General features: G+C 46.0%; 1 protein-coding gene across 2 annotated transcripts in view; it reads left to right on the top strand.

The window, feature by feature from the left end:
• RASGRF2 (Ras protein specific guanine nucleotide releasing factor 2) overlaps positions 1-27,125 on the top strand; it is an 888,178-nt gene that overhangs the window by 273,000 nt on the left and 588,053 nt on the right. For both annotated transcript variants that reach the window (XR_003852277.1, XM_029574148.1), the window contains exons 3-4: positions 457-604; positions 2,182-2,271. Coding sequence is in view for 1 of the 2 variants with exons in the window: in XM_029574148.1 (XP_029430008.1) it covers positions 457-604; positions 2,182-2,271 (238 nt within the window). In the remaining variant the exon portion in view is untranslated. The remainder of the gene's footprint in view (positions 1-456; positions 605-2,181; positions 2,272-27,125) is intronic.

Here is a 27,125-nt window from a genome sequence, read left to right as displayed (position 1 = left end):
TGAAATTCGTTTGAAATGTTGTCGACTTTCTTTTTTAAGTATGACACTATTTTGTTAGATATGGTTACAAAGATCCGAAACTAAAATAATATGTATTATTGAAAAAGATTTTGAAAAACAAATCTGTATAATTGGACATGGCCCATTTCTAAAAATGAAAAGATGGTGGATGAACTAGACTAGTGATAAACATGGCAAGGGGTGCAAAACAGCCAAGTGAAACAATGGACCTGAAAACTTTGCAGTGATACCTGTAACTGGTAGTAGAAGAGCTGACTAAAAAAGTAAAAGAGAAAATAATCCATTGGAATTGAACAGTTCAATGGAAGTGGGCGAGTCTTTTTCTACTTCTATTAAGTATCACTTGTGCATGCATGGAATTTGCTAATTCACAAAATGGTTCATGTTAGCTTTTGGAAACAAAAAGTGAAATTTTTCTTTCTTTCTTGCTTTTAGTTACTCTGACATTCTGATTGAGAGAGAAGTATTAATGCAGAAGTACATTCATTTAGTTCAAATTGTGGAGACAGAAAAAATTGCAGCCAACCAACTTAGACAACAACTTGAAGATCAAGACACTGAAATTGAAAGGCTTAAATCAGAGGTATTTTAAAAATAAAAATGAATTGCAGTTCATATTTTACTGAACTAATGAATCATAAGAGAGTGGATGGCCTAGTGGTTAGGATAATTGACTGGTTCAAAGTTCAAGGAAGCAGTAGGTGGTGCCAAAGCAGCACTGGACATCAGGCCAATAGGAAGTAAAGTTGTGTTCTTCTATTAGCCCAGCATTGGGAACTTTGGTGGGTGAATCTGGGGGCTTCATTTAATTTTGAATTGGATGGCTGCCAGGGTTATTTTTTATTAAATCGAGCAGGAAGATAGAATTCATCCTTAATTTAATTGGGTGGATTTGGGCAGTATCAAGAGGTGGAAGGGGTAATTTTTAATTGAATTGAGTAAGTGGGGGCGAATAGGGTGATGGTGGGATCATTGTCCTATCTCCACAGGTGTTTTCCTGTTTGTTTACTGTTGTCCTACTTTCACAGTGTCCTGCTTCATTGGCAGCTTTTTATGTTTGTTTGCTAATCCTGTGCTCATGCTTTTATTCTGCATATATTTTTTTGTTTATTGTTATACTACCAGCTTCTGATAGAATAGTCACTTTATTTTCAATCAGGTGGGTGAGTGAAAAATAATTTTGTTTTAAATTGGGTTTAGTGCATGTCTTCAATTTAACTCATGTTTGGTATCTTGACTGCAGAGGAAGGTTTGGTGGTGAAAACCAAAGCTTTAGTTAAGATACCTTATTGGAAAACACCACCATGAGCTGGTTCTGAGACTCATGTCATTGTGCTGAGGTGCAGTAGGCTCATATTTGAGTCTGCAAGGGCCACCCCTGTCAGTTTTCTTATAGTGCTTAAGGATTACCTTGGAAAATATATGAAGACTGCCCTTGGGGGCAGTAAGGGTAAAACAGAAACTCCTGATGTTCTATGGGTTGGAGAGTTATATATAGGAATGTGCTGTCATTTCTTTCATTTCGATTAGTGCACTCAAATTATTTAATGCATGCTAAATTGAATATGCGATCTTAAATGTGCAAACTAAAATAATTTTGTGTACACTAAATGAGTTTTTGCGTGTACTAAAAAAAGTAACGTGCTGCTCACCCATTTTTATAAAGGACAAAAAATAGATGATTAAAGAAATAGCAATGTGGATGTTACAAAATGTTACAGAAATATTCCAATTATTTATTAGTTTTCCACAAGTTAGAACCCAGCACTGTGAATCTGCATCCTAAAGGGACTGCCCAGTTTTCAGTGTGTTATATTACTGTATGTTAACATATTAGCTGTTGTATTTATAATTTTGTGAATTACATTTTGTGTTTTATGTGCTGTTTTTATTGTATTGTGTAGTGCTGTTGTCCTCTGCAGATGTTTTTGTTGTTGCTGTAGATTGGGTATTTTGCTGTATTTTATGGTATTTTTTTCTCTTATGTATATGTATTGTAACTTGCCTAGAGTGCCGCAGTATTAAGGGGAGTAAGAAATCTAATAAATACATAAATAGATAAAATAATATTGTAGCATGTCTTCCTTAATATCTTGATTTAGGAAAATTAAAATATCTAAAATTTGATATAATTGCTAACTGAAATTTTGATTTTGCCAGATTGTTGCACTCAACAAAACCAAGGAAAGAATGCGGCCTTATCAAAGCAACCAAGAAGAAGAGGACCCAGATATCAAAAAAATTAAAAAGGTAACTTATCAAATGCTTCCTGTTTAGAAGTTGAAATGAGAACTATTGTTAAACATACGTGTTTGCTATGTATCTATACAGTCTGCAAAGTTAACAGAGCATCAGAGGAAAAAAGTATGTTTAGTTAGTTTTATTTGCTGCATAATGTAACTAGTCAAATCTGGTTACAAACATTTAATTTTTGGACTGAAGCTACAACAAGGGTGGGATATAATTTAGAGCTCAAGGTGCATTTCTTGCTGTGCTCATTAACTTAAAAAAACTAAAGGAAGGTTGGTTAGAGGTCAAAAAAGCAAAACAACATAGTGCTTCTATAGACCTCCTCCTAAAAAAAAATAAAATAAAGGGGCAGATTTTAAAAGCTACGCGCGCGGCGTACATTTGTGTGCGCTACCCGGTGCGCACAAATGTACGCCCGATTTTATAACATGCACACGCAGCCACGCGCATGTTATAAAATCAGGGGTTGTGCGCACAAGGGGGTGCACAGTAGTGCACCTTGCGCACGCCGAGCCCTCGGGGAGACCAGCTGGCTTTCCCCATTCCCTCCGAGGTGGCTCTGAAATCGGAGCGGCCTCGGAGGGTACTTTCCTTTCCCCCCACCTTCCCCTACCTGTCCCGCCCCCCAGCCCGAAACCCCCCCCTCCCGTACCTTTGTTGTGGAAGTTACGCCTGCCTCTGGCAGGCGTAACTTGTGCTCACCAGCCAAGTGCCGGCGCACGAGCCCCCGGCCCAGCGGCCATACGGAGGCCTCTGGCCATGCCTCCTCCCCACCCCGGGACTTACACGTGTCCTGGGGCTTTATGCGTGCCGCTGGGCCTTTTGAAAATAGGCCTGGCGCGCGTAACCCCACTATGCGTGTAAATCCTCCTAGATTTACGTGCGTAACCCTTTGAAAATCTGCCCCAAAATCAACAACAGTATTTCATACCTGCCTTGTGAATTTAGCGCATGCCTTCTGTATGTTAATTTTCCCTCTGACTAATTCTGAAAGTTCCAGGAGAATCATTCTGTATACCACATCGCCAAATTCTATAGACAATTCAGCAACTATCTACTGATCTGACCATTTTCTTTATATCTTACAGTCTGGGTGCATGGCATGTTCACTTTCCCTAGAAGCTGGCTATGCTGATGTAATGAAAACTGTTTGTTTAAGACAGTGACACCTGTGTCATATTAATTCTGAATGGTCAACACATGCAGAGTATGTCTATTTTAAGGGTGGCTAACTCCGATCCTTAATAGCCACAAACAGGCCAGATTTTCAGGTTAACCACAATGAATATGCATGAGATAGATTTGCATACAATGACAGCCGTGCATGCAAATTTATCTCATGCATATTCATTATGGATATCCTGAAAACCTGGCCTGTTTGTGGCTTTCAAGGAGTGGAGTTGGCACCTCTGGCCTATTTAGACATGAAACACCTGTTGTAATATAATTCTTTAAAGTATATGGGCTTATATTTATGTTCAAATCTGCTACTTATAAGTTAGGACATTAAGAGGTAGATTTTAAAAACATACGCATGTGCGTACTTTTGTTCGCACCACCGGCGTGAACAAAAGTACACCGGATTTTATAAGATACGTGCGTAGCCGCGCGTATCTAATAAAATCCGGGGTCGGCGCGCAAGGCTGTGCAAAATCTGCAGCCTGCGCACGCCGAGCCGTGCAGCCGGCCTCGGAGGGAACTTTCCTTCTGCGTCCCCCCACCTTCCCCTCCCTTCCCCTATCTACCCCACCCCCAGCCCTACCTAAATCCCCCCCCTACCGTTTGTTGTGCAAGTTACGCCTGCTTCAAGCAGGCGTAACTTGCCCGCGCCGCCTCGGCATCCCCCGGCACAGGCCGCAGTGCTGGGGGACTCGGGACCGCTCTCCCGGCCCGCCCCTGAACCGTCGCCATGCCCCCGGACCCACCCTGGACCGCCCCCTGACCCCGGACACGCCCCTCCTGCCCCTCCCGCCCCTTTTACGAAGCCCTGGGACTTTCGCATGTCCCGGGGCTTTGCGCGCGCCGGTGGCCTATGCAAAATAGATGCGCCGGCGTGCGAGTGCCCTACGTGCATAAATCCGGCAGGATTTACGTGCGCAGGGCTTTTAAAATCTAGCCCTAAAGTTATATTGCCATTTTCAAAAAGTCAAGTTTTAGATTTTTAAAGGTTATGGCTTGTGTTTACAGAGGCTCAGAACCTGACATGGTTTCCAAACATGGGGCAGATAGAACAGCTAACTTTTACACTACAAAGCAGTTTGGATTAAAGGCTTTATATCAAAACAAATTAAACTCAAAATATGAACATCAACTATGGAACAAGTCACATGCAGTACAAAACTACAGTACACATTAAGTCAAATGCATTAATATATAAAGGGATCCTATTCTTGAAAGTGTCTTACCAAACACATATCCTGAAAAAACAAACAAACCCTGAAAACAATCCTTGAAAGTGGTAAATTATCACATATACATGCTTAGTTCATGTTACTCAGACAGGTCTGGTCCAAGGTCAAAATCAGGGGTGGGGGTTACAACTCTTAGCCTCAGACTCTATGCAAACCCTCCTGACTTACTCAGCCTTAAAATTAACAGCGCTACAGAGTGGCTCAAAGACAGAACACCAGCCTCTCATCAGCCAAGTCAAAGATAGCCAGAGCACCTTACACAAAATCTAGCAAGCAGTGATACACACCTTGTGTCAGTTAAGGGGTCAATATTCAAAGACATTTAACTGGATAACTCACATATAATCTGGATAAATGGAAATTTTTTGAATATTGGGGCACTTCTCTGGCTAGATTTTAGCCAATTAAGGGGGTCTTTTTCTATGCGGATCGTATGCAAAAAGGGACGTTTTGCATGCGAAAAGACCCTTATTGTGTGCGATACCAAGATTGGGGTGGAGTCGGGGCGGCGTCAGCCCCGGAAGAGGAGGAGTCGGGGTGGCACCGGGGCTGATGCTGTGAAAACTTCGCCAACAGTGAAAGGTACGCTTCTTATCGCTGCCAGTTTCGCGCCGAATATCGCAGGACCGCCCCCCATTACCGCCGAATTCAATATGCCTTGCGGCATTAGAAAATCCAGCCCTAAGTCGTCATCTGGCTAAAATCTAGCTAGACAAAAAAAAGATGTTCTAGGATGGACCTAAGTTATCCAATTAACTTAACCGATTTTGAGTTGTATCCAGCTAAGTTATCCGGTCTTGTGTGGCCAGATAACTTAAGACTTTACCGGCTATATTCTAAAAAATATAGCCAGTTAAGTGGCATCGTTTGGTTAAAAAAAAAGGTTCAGTGACGGCCTGTGGCTCAGTTTCTCTGGCTCCAATATTTCACAAGTGGCCTTGCCAGATTGAGCATTACCTACCCCTCAATCTCTTCCAAAATGGAAAAAAAAATTGCTGGGTCTGCAGGTCAGTCCTCCTTCCTCGTTCTTCATTACATCTTAATCTGGCTCCCTGTTGCCCACCCTCCATCTCTTTGTCCCCCTCCCCTCCCCTTCCCCACAGACCCCTCACCTGAGTCTCTGAGACCCCAAAGCAACATCGAAAGTGTCAGGAGCAATTAATAAAATATCTCGCTCCCGTCTGGGGTTTTAGAGATCTGGGGTAGGGAGAGGAGGGTGACAAAGAAGCTGTGGGTGGGTGGGTGAAGGGATGGAAGGGGAGCCAGAATAAGATTAAAAAAATGGGGAAAGAAGGAGGTGACCTGTAGACTCAGCAACATTTTCTGTGCACTTGGAGGGTTTGGGGGGTAAGGGGCTGCTTGGCCCCAGGGCCATTTGTGAAATATTGAGAGGAGGTGGGAATCGGGTGACTGACCTGCACTGCAAAGATAGATTTAGGAGTTTGCCACTCCTAGGCACTGTTGTGTGCCCCCTCCGCCAGGTAAGGTCAGCAATAGGGAGCAGGAGGTATAAGGCACAGTGCTACAATTTGCTGTGGCAACTCAGGCATAGATTCCGTGGCAAACACTGGAACATTCTGAAGCACATTGGCAAACATTTCCATCGTTTATATAATTAAAAAAATTAAGTAATTTTCCAGTCTTTTTTGTGACTATATAATCTATTTATTTTTATTGGGTGAGGAAAAGAGATCTTAAGTATTAGTGCAGGGATGAGATCACAGGGATGTATAAAAGAAAAGGAGAGGGTGAGAGGACCCGGGATAGTGAGAAGAAAGGAAGAGGACTAGGGATGGGGTGAGGAGAAAGTGAAAGGACTGGGGATAGGAAGATGGGGGAGGAGAAGTAGAAAGGACTGGGGGTGGGGGGGGGGGGAAGGAGGATGGGAGATGAGAAAAAATAGAGGAAAAGGGGAAAATCAGGACTATGATGGAAAGAAAATAGGGAGAGGGATGGAGGTTCTGGGGTTGAGAAAGGGGGAAAGGGAGTAGGAAATGCTGGGGGTGGGGTGGGAGCACTGATTTCCAGGATCTAGAGAGAAGGGAGAGAAAGGAAGGGAGGTTCCAGGATCTGAGGGATAGAATCTGTGATCAAGGGATAGAGAACCTGAATTGCAATGGGAGGGGAAGGGGAAAGGAGAGGAGGTAGGTATCCTTACTGTGCTCTGGTCCTGCCACCTCTTACATTCTTTCTGTAACATTTCAGTCCGGCATACACACACCAGTTCCTATCCCTTCTCTCACACACACAAACATTGCTCCCTTCCCCCTAGCTGACCCACTCTCATCCCCCAGCCTGACCCTAACCCTAACCCTGACCCTAACTCCCCCATTTGATTCCCTGCATGCTGCCTGGGAAATGAGGAGCTGAATTAGGAAGCAGAAGGCTATTCTCTGCTGAATGAGATTCAGCACAGCTGGAAGGAAGTAAATATTCAGCTAGCCTGCTGCCCCCCAGATTTTTGACTTCCTAGGCACAGGCCTAGTGTACCTATTGATAAATCCAGGCCTGCCGCATTGCACCGATATTTTTTCAACCAAACAGTGCCACTGAACCACCTATAAGTTTTTAAATATAGCTGGTAAAGTCTTAAGCTATCTGACCACATAGGGCTGGTTAACCTAAACAGTTATATTTAGATATAGCCATTTAGGTTTTAAAGTTATTTGGCTACATGTAGCCAGATATCTTTAGGCGAGTATATTCAGTGGGATGTTTACCCATTGAAAATGCGGGACAAGTTATTCAGCTAACGGATTATTGGCCTCAAAGCGTACAGCTTTTTTTTTTAAATATTTGACAGTCATGCATACAGTCACTTGTGTAAATGGTCAGTCATTGCATTTTTATTACTAGAAAATTAATAAAGTAGCAGCTCTAATCAAAGGCTCAAAGTTCTTGTGAAACAGTTGAAAGCTTGAATATTTGAAAACTCTAAATGTAAATTAATGACTGACAGACTACAATGGTAACTTTTAAACATGTACAGGTGGATGCTGACTCATGTGGTTTATAACACATGCACATATATGTGCACATGTTATAAAATCGGCTGTACACGTACATGTGCGTGCAATTTTATATGGATGCACATATGTGTGCACAAATGCCACCTCTACCGTGTAAGTAGGGGGACTTTTAGTAGATATGCTGACACAATTACCAGTTTCTCCAGTTTAAAAGGGATGCTTTTTCATTCTGAAAAGTCAGGAAGAGAGCTAATATAATATCAGTACTTAACAGATACTAAATAAATGCTGAGATACAAGGTTGCTGAACACTTAATAGTTCCTCAGTGAACTGAGGCCTTGAACAATAATGTGGAACCTTTATTTTGTTAAGAAATTGGAACCATGTAACAAGCAGGTAAGTGCATGCAAATACAAATTGATTTTCATTACGTTATCCACAATTTTGTCCCATGGTATATAGTAATAGGAAGGCAGAAAGTATTCAGGCATAATTAATTAGTGATGAAGGACGACAATTTCTTAAATAAGATATTGCTGAGCAGACAGTACTTAAAAGGACCCCAGATTTGTAAAAGAATTGTCTCTGCAGCTTATCCTGTGACAGGTTAAAATAATGCCTTGAGGTAGGAGTGGGGGTGGGGGGCCTGCATGACTCGGGTAAGGAGAGGGTTACAGAGTCTTCCTCTTCAAGGTCAACAGTTCAAATATGACTCAGGTTTGCAATTACTGAGTGTTTTTACTGTCTGAAAGTGGACAGATATCCACACTACAAAACTACTATCGCAATTTGCCATCAGTGGTAGTGTTAGAGTCCATTTCTCAGTAGAGAGACCAAAAACTGAAGTCTTGGAGGCTGAATCATCCTTTCACCTTTATATGTCCCTTCAAAGGAGGTTTAAGGTGTATTAGCAAGCTAGTGTGGCAAAGCTTGCACTATCGCTAATTCTGCTATGCTTATTCTGTGGATAAATAGAGGATGTCAGTTTCCGTTATGTGCAATCTAATACCTTGCACAAGACCTGAAATCATTAAAAAAGAAAAAAAGAAAAGGTGGCTTGTGTTATAGATAGGTCCACCAGATTTTTCCACATCTTACTCTATACTAAAGCTGTGTAGCTCCACAGCAGAGCATGCAAAGTGATGCACTTAGAAAAAAATAATTCTAACTATTGGTAGAAAATGGTGGGTTCCATATTAGGAATCACTAACCAGAGAAAGGATAGTAGAGTCACTGTGAGAAACAGAGATTTGCTTTTGTTTGAAATGAAACATGAAATTACAACATTTTTTTGTTTTGTTTTATTTTGTTTTGATAATGAAACAAAAGAAAACCAAACAAATTTTAATTTGTTTTTCATAAGCTTCATTTTACAAATGAATTACCAGCCCTTGTTCTTCCCCCACCCCTGCTGAAAACTGCATCTGCTTTTTTTTTTTTTTTTTTTTAAATTAAAGCCTCCATCCCACAGACTTTTTTTTACCCTGTCTGGGGTCTTTAGATATCCAAATAGGACAGAAACGATCCCCTGTCACTCGTGTCCCAGCAGGTCCTTATTCAAAATTGTGCCGGCCGGCCTTAGGCCTGCACCATTTTGTTTGTGTGACAATACCTCTGAGGTATGGTGATGCCTCCGTTCCTACATACAACAAAATGCTGCAAACTTCAGGGCCAACTGGCATTACTTCAAATAAGGAACCTGCAGGGTAGGAGTGACAGGAGATTGCTCCTCTCCCGTTTGGATTTCCGGTGTATCCAGATTGGGTAAGATGGGTGTGAGCAGGATGGGTGAAGGGTGCAGGCAGGCCAAGGTGGGGGGGGGGGGGGGGCTTTCATTATTTAATATTTTACACTGCAAGTACAGTTTTTTTGGCAGGTGAAAGTGGTGACCCCTGCCCTTTCCTTTTTATTTTATTTTGTTTTTTAAATGTATTTATGTTTCATTTTAAATGAATAAAATTAAACAAAATAAACCATAAACAAAACCATGAAAAAAGATGTAAATGCCCACCCCTAGTGGACAATATATTAAAATCCTCATCTCAATGTATGGCAGTAGTCAAACAAGCAAACAGAATATTAGGGATGATTTGGAAAGGATTGGAGAATAAAAGGAGAATATCATAATGCCTCTGAATAGATCCACTTGACTATTGTGTGTGTTGCGGGACCCCCAGATCACTGGTGTGCTAAATCTGAGGGGCTACACAGTTCCCAGGGCTTTCTCTTCCTTCCCGGATCACTCTCTCAGACTTCTCTCTTAGCACCTGAGATGCTGGTGTAAAGGGGGTGCTAAAAAAAAAAAAAATCATAATAAATAAGTTTTAAAATTACCTGAGTCCTGAGCTTGTCAGTGGCTTAGAGTGGGAGCGGCGCTGGCCTCCTGCACTTGGAGGAGAGAGGCAGACAGCGGTGGGACCCTCTGGCGGCAACTACAAGTTAAGCTGTGATTTTCAGGAAGAGATTAGCAGCGCTGCTCAGTGTTCCGAATAGCATGGAACATGAAAGGATGAAGCTGTTGCCTAGGGAACCAGGATGGCTTGGGCGCTAGGAGCCCAGTGACATCGTCAGAGAGGGGACACAGTCATTTTCCTTCAAAGCTGTGCCAGTTTAGAACTTAGAAAAAAGAGACGCCTGTGAGATTGCATGAGAGCAGGAGCACATCTCTGTGTCTCGTCACTAAGGCTTAGATCGTTGCAAAAACCACAAGGACAAGGGCAGTGGGGAAACGAGAGAATGAGTTAATGTATGTTTGAAATATAATTTTTAATGTAAATTCCAGTCAAGGTAAGAAATTACATTTGAGACAGTTAATAAGTGGCTGACCCGCAAAATTTTTGTCAGCTGAGATAGGCTGTATGTAATGAAGGTAGAGACTTTGCAAAAGAATATCCTAAGAAGGAGAAGACACATTGTTTCCTAGTAGCCCTAAAGAAAAAAAAATGTGCTAGAAAGATATGACAGCTTGCTAAGGAGTTAAGCTTATTTATAAGTTAACCCAAATAAAATCCTATTAGCAAGGCTGAATTCCATAAGACATGGAGTTATACAGGTTGGACAAAAGGAACCTTTGCACCAAGAGATACTCAGTATTGTTATGATCGTCGGTCGCAGACGGCTGCGACTGCATCTACTCACGTCTTGTGTTACTCTTCTCCCACCTCTGGGCCTGCTCGCGGCGGGGGCTAGTCTCTACCGCCACAAACCTCAAGCTTTCTCGTGGCAGCCGAGATGTCGCCATCACCCACGCCGACTCTAGGCCTCCCTAGGTGTGCGCGTGCACCATTGGGCTCTCTTTTGAAGACGCTACGGTGGGAACCTCAAGGGTGTCCCTGACTGATGACATCATTTGGTCAGGCTTCTTAAGCACCGCCTTCGCCCCCTGCTAGCTGACTTGGCAATGAGTTCCTTCGCTACTCTGCTTGCTCCTGTCTCCTTGGACCTGTGGTGGCTGTCTAGGACCTTCCTTGGACCTTGGACTCTGGTTCAGGTACCTGCTTCTCGGGGGCCTGCTGTGCTCCTTCCAGAGACCTGCTCTCCTGGCTTTCTCCGCTCCTTGGGCTAGCCCTACGCCTTCCAGGAGTCCTTCTTCTCAGACACCCCACTACTCGGGGTTGCTTCTGGGATTCGCCTCACCACTCGAGAGACTCATCTCTGTGCATCCCCGCTCTCAGGGCAGAGCCTACATTCTACACCAGAGACTGTCCGCGCTTCCCCGCTCCTTGGGGCAGTGCCTGTGTCCTACGTCAGCGACTGTCCGTGCTCCCCCATTCCTTGGGGCAGTTCTTGCCTTCTACACCAGAGACTGTCTGTGCTTCTCTGCTCCTCGGGGAAAGTGCCTATGTTTCACATTGCTGATTGCCTGAGCTTCCCCGCTTCTCAGGGAGAGCCTTCCTTGTATCAGTGACTGAACTCACGCCATCCCTGCTTCTCAGGGTTGCTTGCATCATCACCTGGAGACCCCGACTCAGGCTTTCCCGCTCCGTGGGTTAGCCTACGTCATTGCTTCAGTACCTTCCTTGCTACACAGCTCTGCTCCTCGGGGCTGCCTCAGCAGTCTACTTCCGGCACTTCCTGCCTTGTGCTTCCTGCTCCTCGGGTCTGCCTAGCACCTCTCTCTCGGAGGTCTCTGTCCAGGTACTGCTCCCCAGCTCGACCTGTGTACTGTGGGGTCCTCTGTACTGTATATCTGTCCTCGAGCTCCTGCTGCACCTGACCTTGCCTCCCGACGGTGTTGACCTGTGGGGCTCCTCCCCACAGGTAGTAACAACTCTCACCTCGGGCCAAGGGTCCACAAAACCCACAAACCATAACAAGTATTGTGGAGCTGAGATGTTATAATAGAGAATACTTCAAATTGAATAAAGAAACACTTATCAGAGATAGTAGAATATGGTAAGCTTGTGGAGTGAGTGCAAGAAACTACAATTAGGGACCTGCCTTTGTCCATAGATAGGGAATTGTAATTATCAAATATTTTTTTATTTAGTTAGTCTCCGTCAACAATACGACCTCATGGACACATTCACCTAGGGAATCCACTGATTCTTAGCTTGCAGAAGATGGTCGGTCACAGGGAGGTAGTCTCTCTTTTTATTTTATTTACAGTATAGCATAGTAGCTAAAGAAGAAGACAACAAAAGAGACATCGACTGAAAGGAAAAAGAAGAAGATAGGAAAGAAGAAGAAACAGGAACCAGATAAGTGTGTGCACACACCATCACTATACAGAGAGAGAAAAATATATATATAAAGAATAGAATAAAGACAAATAGACATAATAGGAAAAGACTGAAATAAAATAAAATAAATTCCAATAAAAATGTTTACAACAAAAAAAAATAAATAATAAATTAAAGTAAAGAAAGAAGCGCATGTGCTAAACTTACCAAGATGAACTCCATAGGTCCTGCTTACCTGAAAAATATAAAGAAAGCACAAAGACTCAATTTCTTATATAGTAAAATATATTATTACTATTTAAAGAATAGAAGGTTTATTGAACAAAAAATAGAAAAATATTGTACTTATCTGCTGTTTTCTCAGCAATAGTTGATAGATAACCAGTTCTAGAAAAAAAAAAAACAAAGAGAAGTTAAGAATTAGAAATTGTCCTTGTGATTTAAGTGTAATAAAAATAACACACATTGGATAGAATATCTGGTGTAGTGAATTTATTAGTTTTAATCCATTCCCTTACCCTTTCTTTTTCCCCACTCTCCCTCCCTACCACTGGGAGACTAGATTGGGTGGGCTACCGGCCCTTCTGTTTTGTACCTAACTGGAGAGAGGGCTTCTGGAAGTGATCCCTAATGTGTAACTGTTGTGTTTGTGGCATTGTGGACCCTTGGTCGCTGTGGAGATGACTCCGCCCATGGGGAGGGATCCCGTGGGGAACCACAGCATTAGGCTGAACTCAGATAGCAGACACAGAACTGGATGGAAGGCTTTATTGTACTGCTGTAGATAGATGGTGTAGAGCAGGAAGGTAAGGCACTGAGATTCACGAGGTGCCAATACGTTCAACAGGCTCTGATGTAGAATCTCACCCAGATGTTCACGGTAGGCAGGAACCCGCAGTGCGGGTAACGCCGCGACTGGTGGGTGGAGTTGAAGCACTGGATCGAAGAGGTACTCACAGGAGTGTAGGCGTCTTCCTGGTGATGAGATGGTGGGACCGAAGGTCCGTGGTGCAGGATACATAGACCGGTAGGCCCTCGAGGAGCGAGTACTTGATAGTCCGAGATCCTGAAATGGAGAAGAGAGAGAAGACCCCTGAGGAGTGGTTATCTAATTAGTAGAGGCCCCAAAAGGAGTTGGAAGTGAGAGACTCCTGAGGAGTGGGTGTCTAGAGCTTCTAGAGGAGCGAGGCCCTTGGAGTGAAAGCGTCGTCTAAGCGTGTAGCTTAGAGCGATCAGAGTAGCTAAGATCAGGGGTTTGCCTGTCCTTCAGGATCTGGATCACAGGGTCTCAACAGAAAAAAAAAATCCAGTGTTGAGACTCCAAAAGTCTCTAAGCTTCTCTAAAACTCCAATCTCCTGGGTGAGGCTACTGTGAAACAGTAAAGACCAGTGGGAGCACTGAGAGGAGAGGATTACTGTTATGATTTGTGGGATTGTGGGCCCTTGGCCCGACATGCAAGTTGTTACTACCTGTGGAGAGGAGCCCCACAGGTCTGCACCATCGGGTGGAGAGGTCAGAGACAGCGGAGAGCTCTGGGTGAGGCAACAGAGAGGTCTCGTGTTACTAGGAGAGGACCCCCATGAGAGTTGACTGGAGGCAGTACCTGGGCAGAGACCCTGAGGGGAAGAAAGCCAGACAGACCACAGAGTGGGGGGTGATAGGCTTGAGCAATCAGGAGGAGCTCCGGAGGACAACCCTGAGGGGAGGAGCTGCACAGTGTAGGATGATGAGGAAATGCCATAGACCAGCCCACAGGACAAGGAAGCCCGAGCTGGGCCTCTAGTGATGATGTAGCACCGCCCTGAGGAGTGGGGAAGTGTAGGCAGTCCCAATGTAGTTTGTGGACGCAACCCCAAGGAGAGGGGAAGCACGCAGATCTGGATGGAGTCGGAGGGAGCAACCCCGAGGAGCGGGGAGGCTCTGGTACTAAGTGTAACGTAAGTAGCATGGTCCTGAGGAGCAGAAGATGTGCCCAGTGCTTGTTCAGAAAGTGGGCACAACCCCGAGGAGCGGGGAAGTCCCTAGCAGAAATCACGAGTAGTTGAGGTGTCCCAGAGGTAGTCCCGAAGAACAGGAAGCAATACTGGTTGGAACCCAAGAGACGCAGAGCCAGCCCGAGGAGTGGGGTAGGCACGGGGTGCGAGATCCCAGGGCGTACACTGTCCCCTGAGGAGTGGATACCAGACAGGGTTCAAGTCCAGAGTAAGCATAGATCCAGGAACACGTAGTAGTAGTAGTCGAAGACGTACGGAACTTGTTGCCAAGTCGGCTAGCTGAGGGCGAAGGTGGAGATTATATACGCTGGTCTGATGATGTCATCAACTGGAGACGCCCCCGAGATTCCCGCCAAGGAGGCTTGAAGAGAGGGTCCGGTGGTATGCGCGCGCGCGCCTAGGAAGGCCCAAAGTGGAAGAAGATGGCGGTGGTGTCCGGGCTGCCATGAGTAGTCCCGGGGAATGTGGCGGTGAAAGCTGGCCTGAGCCGCGAGCAGCCCCGGGGAGGGCAGGAGCGCAGTGCAGGAAGTAAGTACACGTGGTTGCAGCCGTCTGCGGCCGATGGTTATAACAAATACCTTGCTGGTGACTGGAAAGAATCAGTAAGTACTGCTTGGAGAAATTTTTAAAACTTAAAAGTATTGGGGAGAACTAAACTATTGGGGGTAGATTTTCAAACCGCGCGAATTGGCGTACTTTTGCTGGCGCATCAGGCGCAAGCAAAAGTACGCGGGATTTTAGTAGATACGTGCGTAGCCGCGCATATCCGCTAAAATCCTGGATCGGCGCACGCAAGGCTATCAATTACGTATAGCCGGCACGCGCCGAGCCGCACAGCCTACCCCCGTTCCCTCCGAGGCCGCTCCGAAATCGGAGCGGCCTCGGAGGGAACTTTCTTTTGCCCTCCCCTCACCTTCCCCTCCCTTCCCCTACCTAACCCACCCGCCCGGCCCTGTCTAAACCCCATCCTTACCTTTGTCGGGGGATTTACGCCTCCCGGAGGGAGACGTAAATCCCCGCGCGCCAGCGGGCCGCTAGCGCGCCGGGACGCAACCTGGGGGCGGGTACGGAGGGCGCGGCCACGCCCCCGGACCACCCCGGGCCGTAACCACGCCCCGGACCCGCCCCCAAACGCTACCGACACGCCCGCAAAATGCCGCGCCGACCGGGCCCGACCCCGACACGCCCCCGACACGCCCCCTCGCCAAACCCCGGGACTTACGCGAGTCCCGGGGCTCTGCGTGCGCCGGTGGGCCTATGTAAAATAGGCCCACCGGCGCACAGGGGCCTGCTCGCCTAAATCCGCCCGGATTTAGGCGGATTTAGGCGAGCAGGGCTCTTAAAATCCGCCCCTTGGGGTATATTATTTAGTGTGTTGGTGTGTTTTGTTTTAAATAGGTAATCATAAAGTCAGGCAATAAACAGAACTTTGGGGTGGATTTATCAAAATGCGGTAAGTACCGCATGTGATAGCAAAAGGGGTGTGGTTTATGCTAATATAGCATTTATATGAAGAGCTAAGTTAGTGCAAATTGTGATACCATTTTCAAATTCTGTGATAAGTGCCAGACTGATTGCTGGCTTCGGAGTGAGGAAACTCACTCCAAGATGAGATTTGGGCAAGGTTCTCTCACCTAGCTTGATGGACTCTCTACCTGGGTAACATCAAGCTAGGTTGAGAGAACCTTGCCCAAATCTCATCTTGGAGTGAGTTCCTCATTTCAAAGGCCAGCAAATCTTCACAAGAGACCACTGTTCTGTTCATATGTGTCACGTTAGAATGTCAAAGTGGCCCCTAACCCCCTACACTCTTACCTAAACCCCACCTCGAGTTACTAGGTGGGCCTACCATAGGGATACAAATACCTACCTATGGGCCATGACATTATGGCCAGTCTCTCTCTCTCTCTCTCTCTCTCTCTCTCTCTCTCTCTCTCTCTCTCTCTCTCTCTCTCTCTCTCTCTCTCTCTCTCTCTCTCTCTCCCTACCTACCTGAAATAGGACTTACAGGAGACATCACAAATGGCAATGAAACCTTACATCATGGCAGCTATCACATAGCCTAATGCAATCCAAAGAGGTGTAGTTAAAATCAGCATATGGCTGTGCAATAGCTCTTTGCAGACAGGCTAACCCAGCCCACACTCCACCTATTTGCATCATACTGTGCGATCACATGCAAAAACGCCTTATCACATTTTGATAAATGACCCCCTTTGTGTGTTATATTTTAGATAGGTAGTCAGAAAGTCAGGCAATACACAGAAGTTTGTGTGTTTATATTAAAAATCAAAGTAGCCAGAAGAAAGAAATAGGCTAGGAACATTGTATGCCTAAGTAAAATGTTGAAAGAAAGTTTGGTTACTCACCTTGGAAAGGTGTTATAGTAGAGTGATTGATTTGATAATAGGTACTAGCATTTGTTAAGCAGGACAGCAATGAGTCACTCAGGCTGACTAACTGAAGTGTTAAGGTTGTGTGATTGATTTGATTAGGTACCAACATTTGTTAATCAGAAAAGCAAGTGAGTCACTCAAGACAACTAACTGTAGTGTAAATCTCCAAAGGTATTGTTTTGTAGGGATGTGCAGTCGTTTTTGCCGAATTGGAAAATTTCAAAGAAATAGTCCAATTCGGCATGGATAGGAGGACCCGAATCCTGAGATGGATTTCCCCCAAACTTCGGGGAAAATTTGTTGTTCGGGTTAGAGCAGGGGGAAGGGGCACATTTATTAAAAAAACAAAACAAAAAACCCAACCCTTTAAATTTAGTTAGTTACAACCCCCCCACCCTACCGACCACCCCAAAACTTGCCTAAAGTCCCTGGTGGTCCAGTGGGGGTCCGGGATCAATCTCCCGCTCTCAGGCCGTCAGTTGCCAGTAAACAAAATGGTGCCGGTGGCCCTTTGCCCTTACCATGTGACAGGTGCTAACGGTGCCATTGGTCGGCCCCTGTCACATGGAAGGAGCAATGGATGGCCCGCAATACATGCAGAGGCCCATCTTCTTGCGAAAGCGCCTCTCTTTGGCAGTTAGGTGGTGGCTACGGCCTAATTCATGGTTTGTCTTCTTCTTCAGGATGGGTAATGCCTGGACTGGAGCTGAAGGCAAGGAGTGAGGGCGATTACCTCCGGAGGAGTGTCTCTTGAGAGTTTTTACCTCAGCAGGTCGCTCTCAGATACGGCGGTCAATCCGTCCAGCGAGGTCAGTAAGAGAACTTAGAGTGTCAGGCAACTCATGTGCGGCAAGTTTATCTTTTATATGGGAGTTGAGGCCTTCTAAGAAGATAGCTCGTAAACAACCCAAATCCCATAGGAGTTCAGAAGACAGAGTTTTAAATTCGATCACATAGTCCGGAAGAGGCTTAGTCCATTGTTGGAGGTGTAGGAGTGTTGAACCGGCTATAGACTGGCGTGCGGGGTCATCAAATACTGACTTGAAGAGAGCCAGGAAGCCAGGCAAGTCATTCAGGACTGGATCATTGCGTTCCCATAGTGGTGAAGCCCAGGCCAGTGTTTTTCCATCCATCAAGGACAAGATATACATGGTCTTGGTAACCGCAGTAGGGAAATCAGCGGTTGTAAGGAGAAGTGCATACAGCACTGATTTAGAAAGCAGTAGAGGAGGACCGGAAGGCTCATCTGCATACTTCTCCCAGCATCCCCCGGGAGAGGAGTCCAGAGGTCACCGCAAGCGATCCAGGGATTGACTTCCACGCCCCAGCTTCCAGAGGCCCCGCAAGGTTTGCAGTAGAGGAGGACCGGAAGGCTCATCTGCATACTGCTCCCAGCATCCCCCCGGAGAGGAGTCCAGAGGTCACCGCAAGCGATCCAGGGATTGACTTCCACGCCCCAGCTTCCAGAGGCCCCGCAAGGTTTGCAGTAGAGGAGGACCGGAAGGCTCATCTGCATACTGCTCCCAGCATCCCCCTGGAGAGGAGTCCAGAGGTCACCGCAAGCGATCCAGGGATTGACTTCCACGCTCCAGCTTCCAGAGGCCCCGCAAGGTTTGCAGTAGAGGAGGACCGGAAGCGCGCGCCTTAGGCGTGCGAATCTCAAATCCCTCCTTTGACTGAGTGAAGATTAATTTAACCGTGGTTTAAGAGGATTGGTAAGTATAGTTTTCAGAAATCTTTGGGCTTATAAAAGTTTGGTGAACGGTGAAATTAAGGGATATATTCTTTAGAGTTTGTGTGTGTCTGAAGTAATAAGCAAGCCAGAGATAGTTAATTCTAGTGTCTGTCTTTTCCACCCACTCAACCCCTGATTTTTAGGCACAAGACACTTTCTCATTAAAAATCAATCAGGGTCTTATCTAAAACATAATATTCTACCAGCCCTTATTGAAAGTTTAATTATCCCCTTGTAGGACACTAGCTGATTAATTACTAAATTCGCCTGTAAATTTAAAGTACTCTCATTCCAACTCCCTTAGTATCCTAAACTTAACTAGGAACTCAATAATACTAAGATGAAGGCAGCAGTCCAGCAGCAAGAGGGGGCTTTCCAGTCTTTTGCATTGAGTGTCACATGTATGATTTTTTACCCATCGGTGCCAGATTGTATGTGTGCACTCGGTGCAAAGAGCTCCTGGCTCTCAGGGAACAAGTCCGATCTCTGGAGGCTAGAGTAGCAGACTTGGAGGAGCTGAGGGAGACAGAGAGGTACATTGACGAGACCTTCAGGGACATAGTAGCCAAGTCCCAAATCCATTCTGGCAGCCCCAGTGCTGCCTTGGATCAGAAAGGTCTCCCAGTAGGAGAACATCACCCTGGTGTAGCAGGAAGTGATCCTGTAGCAAGGACCTGCTCTCCAGGTGATGTATTGTCCTCTCGCACTGAGGACAAATCTCCCAGGGCTACTGCCCAGGAGGGAAGGGTTAGGCCGGCCATCATAGTTGGTGATTCAATTATTAGAAATGTAGATAGCAGGGTGGCTGGTGGACGTGAGGACCGCCTGGTAACTTGCTGCCTGGTGCGAAGGTGGCAGACCTCACGCGTCACCTAGATAGGATTATAGACAGTGCTGGGGAGGAGCCGGCTGTCGTGGTACATGTGGGCACCAACAACATAGGAAAATGTGGGAGAGAGGTTCTGGAAGCCAAATTTAGGATTTTAGGTAGGAAGCTGAAATCCAGAACCTCCAGGGTGGCATTCTCTGAAATGCTTCCAGTTCCACGAGCAGGGGTTAAAGGGGCTCTTAGGGAAGATAAGGCCATTGCAGAAAGACTAAATGAATTCTTAGCCTCCGTGTTTACTAATGAGGATGTTGGGGAGATACCAGTTCCAGAGATGGCTTTCAGGGGTGATGACTCAGACGAACTGAACGAAATTACTGTGAACCTGGAAGATGTAGTAGGCCAGATTGACAAACTAAAGAGTAGCAAATCACCTGGACCGGATGGTATGCATCCTAGGGTTCTGAAGGAACTAAAAAATGAAATTTCTGATCTATTAGTTAAAATTTGTAACCTATCATTAAAATCATCTATTGTATCTGAAGACTGGAGGGTGGCCAAGGTGTAACCCCAATATTTAAAAAAAAGGTTCCAGGGGCGATCCGGGTAACTATAGACCAGTGAGCCTGACTTCAGTGCCGGGAAAAATAGTGGAAACTATTCTCAAGATCAAAATCGTAGAGCATATAGAAAGACATGATTTAATGGGACACAGTCAACATGGATTTACCCAAGGGAAGTCTTGCCTAACAAATCTGCTTCATTTTTTTGAAGGGGTTAATAAACTTGTGGATAAAGTTGAACCGGTAGATGTAGTGTATTTGGATTTTCAGAAGGCGTTTGACAAAGTCCCTCATGAGAGGCTTCTACAAAAACTAAAAAGTCATGGGATAGGAGGCGATGCCCTTTTGTGGATTACAAACTGGTTAAAAGACAGGAAACAGAGAGTAGGATTAAATGGTCAATTTTCTCAGTGGAAAAGGGTAAACAGTGGAGTGCCTCAGGGATCTGTACTTGGACCGGTGCTTTTTAATATATATATAAATGATCTGGAAAGGAATACGACGAGTGAGGTTATCAAATTTGCGGATGATACAAAATTATTCAGAGTAGTTAAATCAGAAGCAGACTGTGATACATTACAGGAGGACTTTGCAAGACTGGAAGATTGGGCATCCAAATGGCAGATGAAATTTAATGTGGACAAGTGCAAGGTGTTGCATATAGGGAAAAATAACCCTTGCTGTAGTTACACGATGTTAGGTTCCATATTAGGAGCTACCACCCAGGAAAAAGATCTAGGCATCATAGTGGATAATACGTTAAAATCGTCAGCTCGGTGTGCTGCAGCAGTCAAAAGAGCAAATAGAATGTTAGGAATTATTAGGAAGGGAATGGTTAATAGAATGGAAAATGTCATAATGCCTCTGTATCGCTCCATGGTGAGACCGCACCTTGAATACTGTGTACAATTCTGGTCACCGCATCTCAAAAAAGATATAGTTGCGATGGAGAAGGTACAGAGAAGGGCAACCAAAATGATAAAGGGGATGGAACAGCTCCCCTATGAGGAAAGGCTGAAGAGGTTAGGGCTGTTCAGCTTGGAGAAGAGACAAGCTGAGGGGGGATATGATAGAGGTCTTTAACATCATGAGAGGTCTTGAACGAGTAGATGTGACTCTGTTATTTACACTTTCGAATAATAGAAGGAACTAGGGGCATTCCATGAAGTTAGCAAGTAACACATTTAAGACTAATCGGAGAGAAAAGAAAATTCTTTTTCACTCAACGCACAACAAAGCTCTGGAATTTGTTGCCAGAGGAGGTGGTTAGTGCAGTTAGTGTAGTTGGGTTCAAAAAAGGTTTGGATAAGTTCTTGGAGGAGAAGTCCATTAATGGCTATTAATCAATTATACTTAGGGAATAGCTACTGCTATTAATTGCATCAGTAGCATGGGTTCTTCTTAGTGTTTGGGTAATTGCCAGGTTCTTGTGGCCTGGTTTTGGCCTCTGTTGGAAACAGGATGCTGGGCTTGATGGGCCCTTGGTCTGACCCAGCATGGCAATTTCTTATGTTCTTATGTTCTTACACAACAGGGAGTCTCCTGAGAAACAAGTGGGGGCAGGCAAAGGAACTTCAGTCAGAAAAAGGAGAAGTATTCAGTCTGGCGTTCAGCTGATTAAAGGTGATAGCCAATGTCTCCAAAGTCCTCTGTTGCTCCGAAATCCATTGGGCCAGGCCAGGGATGGCTGGGTCCATGGTGTTAGCAATCTGTTTTAATTGAACTTGGTTTGTCGGTCCTAGGATTGTGGAGAGAGCTGACTCCACCCACAGGGAAGAGCCCTGTGGGGACTCTCCATGACAGGCGGGGTCTCAGCAGTGATGGACACAGGAGTCAGAGATATATTTATTATACAGCAAAGAGAAACCCGAGGAGCAGGTTAGTAAGCTCAGTCCAGAGTAGGAAGACCTGAGATGGATCCTCCGGTAGTGGTCCGCAGAGCGGGGTAACCCGGGTAGTACTTCCTTCTTGGTAGCTCTTGTGCGTGGTAGCTCCGATAGTGGTCCACAGCGTGAGGTAGGCCAGAGATAGATGTTGGTAGCAGGTACAAGGCAGCGTGGATCCGGTAGTGGTCCGCAGAGCTGGGTAACCCGAGGATCCACACAGCAAGAGAGAAGCAGAATTGTAGATCAGGTCCAGTACTCACTCCGTAGTGTAGCGGTAGAGATATTGTCGTAGCAGCAGCAGAGACCTGGAGCATAGGAGCACTGAAGGGTCATCTGTAGAAGTAGCGAGAGGTACTCACTAGGCTGGTGAATATGAGACTTGTAGAGAAGGCTCTCCAAGGAGCGGATAGCCCTGAGTGCAGCAAGGCCCCCGAGGAGCGGGAACCTGAGACACTCAGTCTGGAACACAGGAACAGCGAGGCAAAGCGTCTCTGAGGAAAGGAATTGAGCAAGATGGAATCCTTGCTAACTTGTAGGTAGGAAGGTCCGGTATGCTTAAGTACATGTAGGCAGTGACGTCATGCAGACGGGACGCCACTGAGGTTCCCGCCATGAAGTGGATAAGACGGAGGCGTGCGTGCCTTAAGTTACACCAGATTCAAGATGGCAACCGGGATCACCCATGCTGTCCCGGGAATGCCAGGGAGGTCGGCGTGCAGAGGCAGAGGTGGCCATCTTTGCCAGAATCGGAGCTACAGGGCAAAATGAAGTGAGCAGCAAAGGTCACAGCTGTCTGCGACCGACAGGCGCAACATAAAGTTACCGAATCTCTCAGATCTTGTGTACTATCAGTAAAGCTGGTTTTAGTTTCTGAAATTCATTAATATTTTAGTTTGTGTAGATTTACAAAAGATCCATAGGTTGTAAGGTTTGGAGATTTGCCCATGGATTTGAAAGACAGAATAATAATGGTTCTGGAGATCTGAAGCAAAAAAAAAGGTTTTAGTGCAGTTATAGCTTGATTATTGGAAGTATGGAGAAACTGCTTTGTGTATAAAATGGTATCATCACACTAACTTAAAGCTAGTCACAGATGTATTTAGTCCATTAAAAAGTTATTACCTACGACTTCTTTGCTTATCTTTTTTTCTACTTAACAGCAGAAAATATACTTTCTGTATACTATAATTAGGGACCGTTGTTTTCAGTTGTATGCTGATTCTGCATTTCCAACCCACCCCACCCCTTGATTTTTAAGAGCAAAAGAGAAAACTCCAGCGGAGAGAAAGGAATTAGGGTGCCAGTAAAGTAGTCCACTATCTTCTCTCTGACCACCTAGATTTCTAGGCTTTTCTAGCCTTGTTTTTAAACTTTTTAATATCAGTTGGCATTTTTGTTAATTTGTCTGCATGCATAATTAAAAAAAAAAAGTTTGCAATTTTTTAGTTTTGGACTAGATTTTGTGATTGATTGGGCTATAAAAATTGTTGGCATCTGGCAACACTGACAGTAACCCACAATCCAGTGGGAGCACTGAGAGGAGAGGATTACATGCTGGTAGCTGGAAAGAATTAGTAAATACTGCTTGGAGAAATTTTTAAAACTTAAATGTATTGGGGAGAACTAAATTATTGGGGTATATTATTTGGTGTGTTTGTGTATTTTGTTTTAAATAGGTAATCAGAAAGTCAAGCAACAAACGGAGCTTTGTGTGTTTTATTTTAAATAGGTAGTCAGAAAATTAGGCAACAAACAGAACTTTGTTTGTTCGTATTTCCCAATCCTCCCACCCCTCTCCTACCCACCCCAGCTCATCCTTTAATTTATAGGCAGGTGTCACTTTCACACTTAAAATATAAATTAATTAATTAATTAATAAATAAATCTGCCTTTTAACTTAAACTCAGAAATTCCCCATACCTTATGCAAAGTTTGATCATTCCCTTGTAGGTTACTACCAGATACATAGTAAATTCACTAATACATTTAAAGGAACCTAATTGTACGCAATCCTACACCCATAGCAACCTAAACCCTAACTAGAAACTGAACAAATTTAAGATGAAGGCAGCAGTCCAGCAGTAAGAAGGGGGACTCCCAGTCTTTTGCATCAAGAGTCACATGTTGATTTTTTACCCACCAGTGAGAAGTTGAATGTGTGCATGCAATGTAAAGAGCTTGTGTCTCTCAGAGAATGAGTCCGATCTCTGGAGGCTAGAGTGGCAGACCTGGAGGAACTGAGGCAGACAGAGAGGTATATAGATGAGACCTTCAGAGACATAGTAGCCAAGTCCCAACTCCAGTCTAGCATTCCTGGTGCTGCCTTGGAAGAGGAAGGTCTCATGATCGGAGAGCATCACCCTGGTGCAGCAGGAAATGATCCTGTAGCAAGGACCTGTTCTCCAGGTGGTACATTGTCCTCTCGCACTGAGGATGTGTCTCCCAGGGCTTCTGCCAAGGAGGGAAGGGTCAGGTCGGCCATCATAGTTGGTGATTCGATTATTAGGAATGTAGATTGCTGGATGGCTGTTGTGTGTGAAGATCGCCTAGTAACATGCCTACCTGGTGCAAAGGTGGCAGACCTCACGCATCACCTAGATAGGATTTTAGACAGTGCTGGAGAGGATCCGGATGTTGTGGTACATGTGGGCACCAACGACATAGGAAAAATGTGGGAGCGAGGTTCTGGAAGCCAAATTAGGCTCTTAGGTAGAAAGCTGAAATCCAGAACTTCCAGGGTAGCATTCTCTGAAATGATCCCTGTTCCATGTGCAGGTCCCCAGAGGCAGGTAGAGTTCTGGAGTCTCAATGCATGGATGAGACGATGGTGCAAGGAAGAGGGATTCAGTTTTGTAAGGAACTGGGGAACCTTTTGGGGAGGGGAGAGTCTTTTCTGAAGGAATGGGCTCCAATTTAACCAGAGTGGAACCAGGCTTCTGGCGCTAACCTTTAAAAAGGAGATAGATCAGCTTTTAAACTAGAACAAGGGGAAGGCCGACAGTCACTCAGTAGCACATGGTTTGGAGGGAGATACCTTCAAAGGATGCTAATGAAGTATTAGAGTTAGGGAATCCCAGCAGAGAGGTTCCACTAATAACAAAAGTAGTCCAAGTGCCTGTAATTAAAAACTCACCAATTTATCCCTGACAAATGAAAAGCAGAATGTTAATACAAAAAAAACCCCACACTTTGAAATGTTTGTATACTAATGCCAGAAGTAAGATGGGAGAATTAGAGTGTATAGCAGTGAATGATGACATAGACATAGACATAGACTTAATTGGCATCTCAGAGACATGGTGGAAAGAGGATAACCAATAGGGATGTGAATTGGGCTTCGGACGATTGAAAATATCTCGATATTTTCAAAATCATCAGAAATCGGGGGCTCCCCCAAAATGATAGGAAACCCCACGATATTGATCGTGGGGGTTCTCTTATCGTTTTGGGGAGGGCGGGAAAAACAGCACACAAAAATAACCCCTAAACCCACCCCGACGCTTTAAAACTAACCCCTTAGCTTCCTCCACCCTCCCGACGCCCTCAAAAACCTTTTACAGGTACCTGGTGGTCCAGTGGGGGTCCCGGGAGTGATCTCCATGCTCCGGGCCGTCCTCCCGCTCCCGGGCCGTCAGCTGCCACTAATCAAAATGGCACCGATGAGCCTTTACCCTTACCATGTGACAGGGTATCCGTGCCATTGGCCGGACCCTGTCACATGGTAGGAGCACTGGATGGCCAGCGCCATCTTGTGCTCCTACCATGTGACAGGGAATGACCAATGGCACCGGTAGCCCCTGTGACATAGTAAGGGCAAAGGCTATCGGCGCCATTTTGATTACTCGCAGCCGATGGCCCGAGTGCAGGAGATCGCTCCCGGACCCCCGCTGGACCACCAGGGGCTTTTGGCACGTCTTGGGGGACCCTCCTGACCCCCACGAGACTTGCCAAAAGTCCAGCAGGGGTCCGGGAGCGACCTCCTGCAGTCGGACCGTCGGCTGCCAGTATTCAAAATGGTGCCGATAGCCTTTGCCCTTACTATGTCACAGGGGGCTACCGGTGCCATTGGTCAGCCCCTGTCACATGGTAGGAGCACAAGATGGCACCAGCCATCCAGTGCTCCTACCATGTGACAGGGTCCGGGCCAATGGCACGGATACCCTGTCACATGGTAAGGGCAAAGGGCCATCGGCGGCATTTTGATTAGTGGCAGCCGACGGCCCGGGAGTGGGAGGACGTCCCGGAGCGGGAGATCGCTCCCGGGACCCCCACTGGACCACCAGGTACCTGTAAACATTTTTTGGGGGGGTTGGGAGGGTGGGGGAAGCTAAGAGGTTAGTTTTAAAGGGTCGGGGTGGGTTTTTTGTTTATTGGCTCGGGTGCAGCTGATGAACAAAACCGCGATTGGGCCCGATGCAAAAAAACCCACATGTGAATCGGAACTGGAATCCGAACCGATTCCGGTTCCGATTCACATCTCTAATAACCAAAGGGATATATATTGCAATGACAGAGAGGATCATCTTGGTGGTGGAGTGGTGCTTTGTGTCCAGGATGGCATAGAGTCCAATAGGATAAAGATCCTGCATGAGACTAAGGGGCGGATTTTAAAATCCCTGCTCGCGTAAATCCGCCCAGATTTACGCGAGCAGGGCCTTGCGCGCCGGTGCGCCTATGTTCCATAGGCTTGCCGGCGCGCGCAGAGCCCCGGGACTCGCGTAAGTCCCGGGGTTTTTTGAGGGGGGCGTGTCGGGGGCGGGGCCAATCGGCGCGGCGTTTTGGGGGCGGGACGCGGCGTTTCGGGGGCGGGCCCAGGGGCGTGGTTTCGGCCCGGGTCGGTCTGGGGGCGTGGCTGCGCCCTCCAGAACCGCCCCCCGGGTTGCGTCTCGGCGCGCTAGCGGCCTGCTGGCGCGCGGGGATTTACTTCTCCCTCCGGGAGGTGTAAATCCCCCGACAAAGGTAGGGGGGGTTTAGATAGGGCCGGGGGGGTGGGTTAGATAGAGGAAGGGAGGGGAAGGTGAGGGGAGGGCGAAAGCGAGTTCCCTCCGAGGCCGCTCCGATTTCGGAGCGGCCTTGGAGGGAACGGCGGCAGGCTGCGCGGCTCGGCACTCACCGGCTACACGAAATCGGCAGCCTTGCGCGCGCCGATCCTGGATTTTAGCAGATACGCGCGGCTACGCGCGTATCTACTAAAATCCAGCGTACTTTTGTTTGCGCCTGGTGCGCCAACAAAAGTACGCGAAGGCGCACTTTTTAAAAATCTACCCCTAAATGTATAATCGAATCTTTATGAGTTGAAATCTTTTGTCTGTTGGGCAAGAGAATAGTGATAGTAGTGTACCATTGTCCACCTGGCCAAATGGTGAGATGGACAGTGAAATGCTAAGAGA

Source organism: Rhinatrema bivittatum, chromosome 1 (assembly GCF_901001135.1).
Source record: "Rhinatrema bivittatum chromosome 1, aRhiBiv1.1, whole genome shotgun sequence".
Lineage (NCBI taxonomy): Eukaryota > Metazoa > Chordata > Amphibia > Gymnophiona > Rhinatrematidae > Rhinatrema > Rhinatrema bivittatum.
The sequence above is the reverse complement of the archived record's forward strand: the minus strand, read 5'-3'. Positions and strand labels throughout refer to the sequence as shown.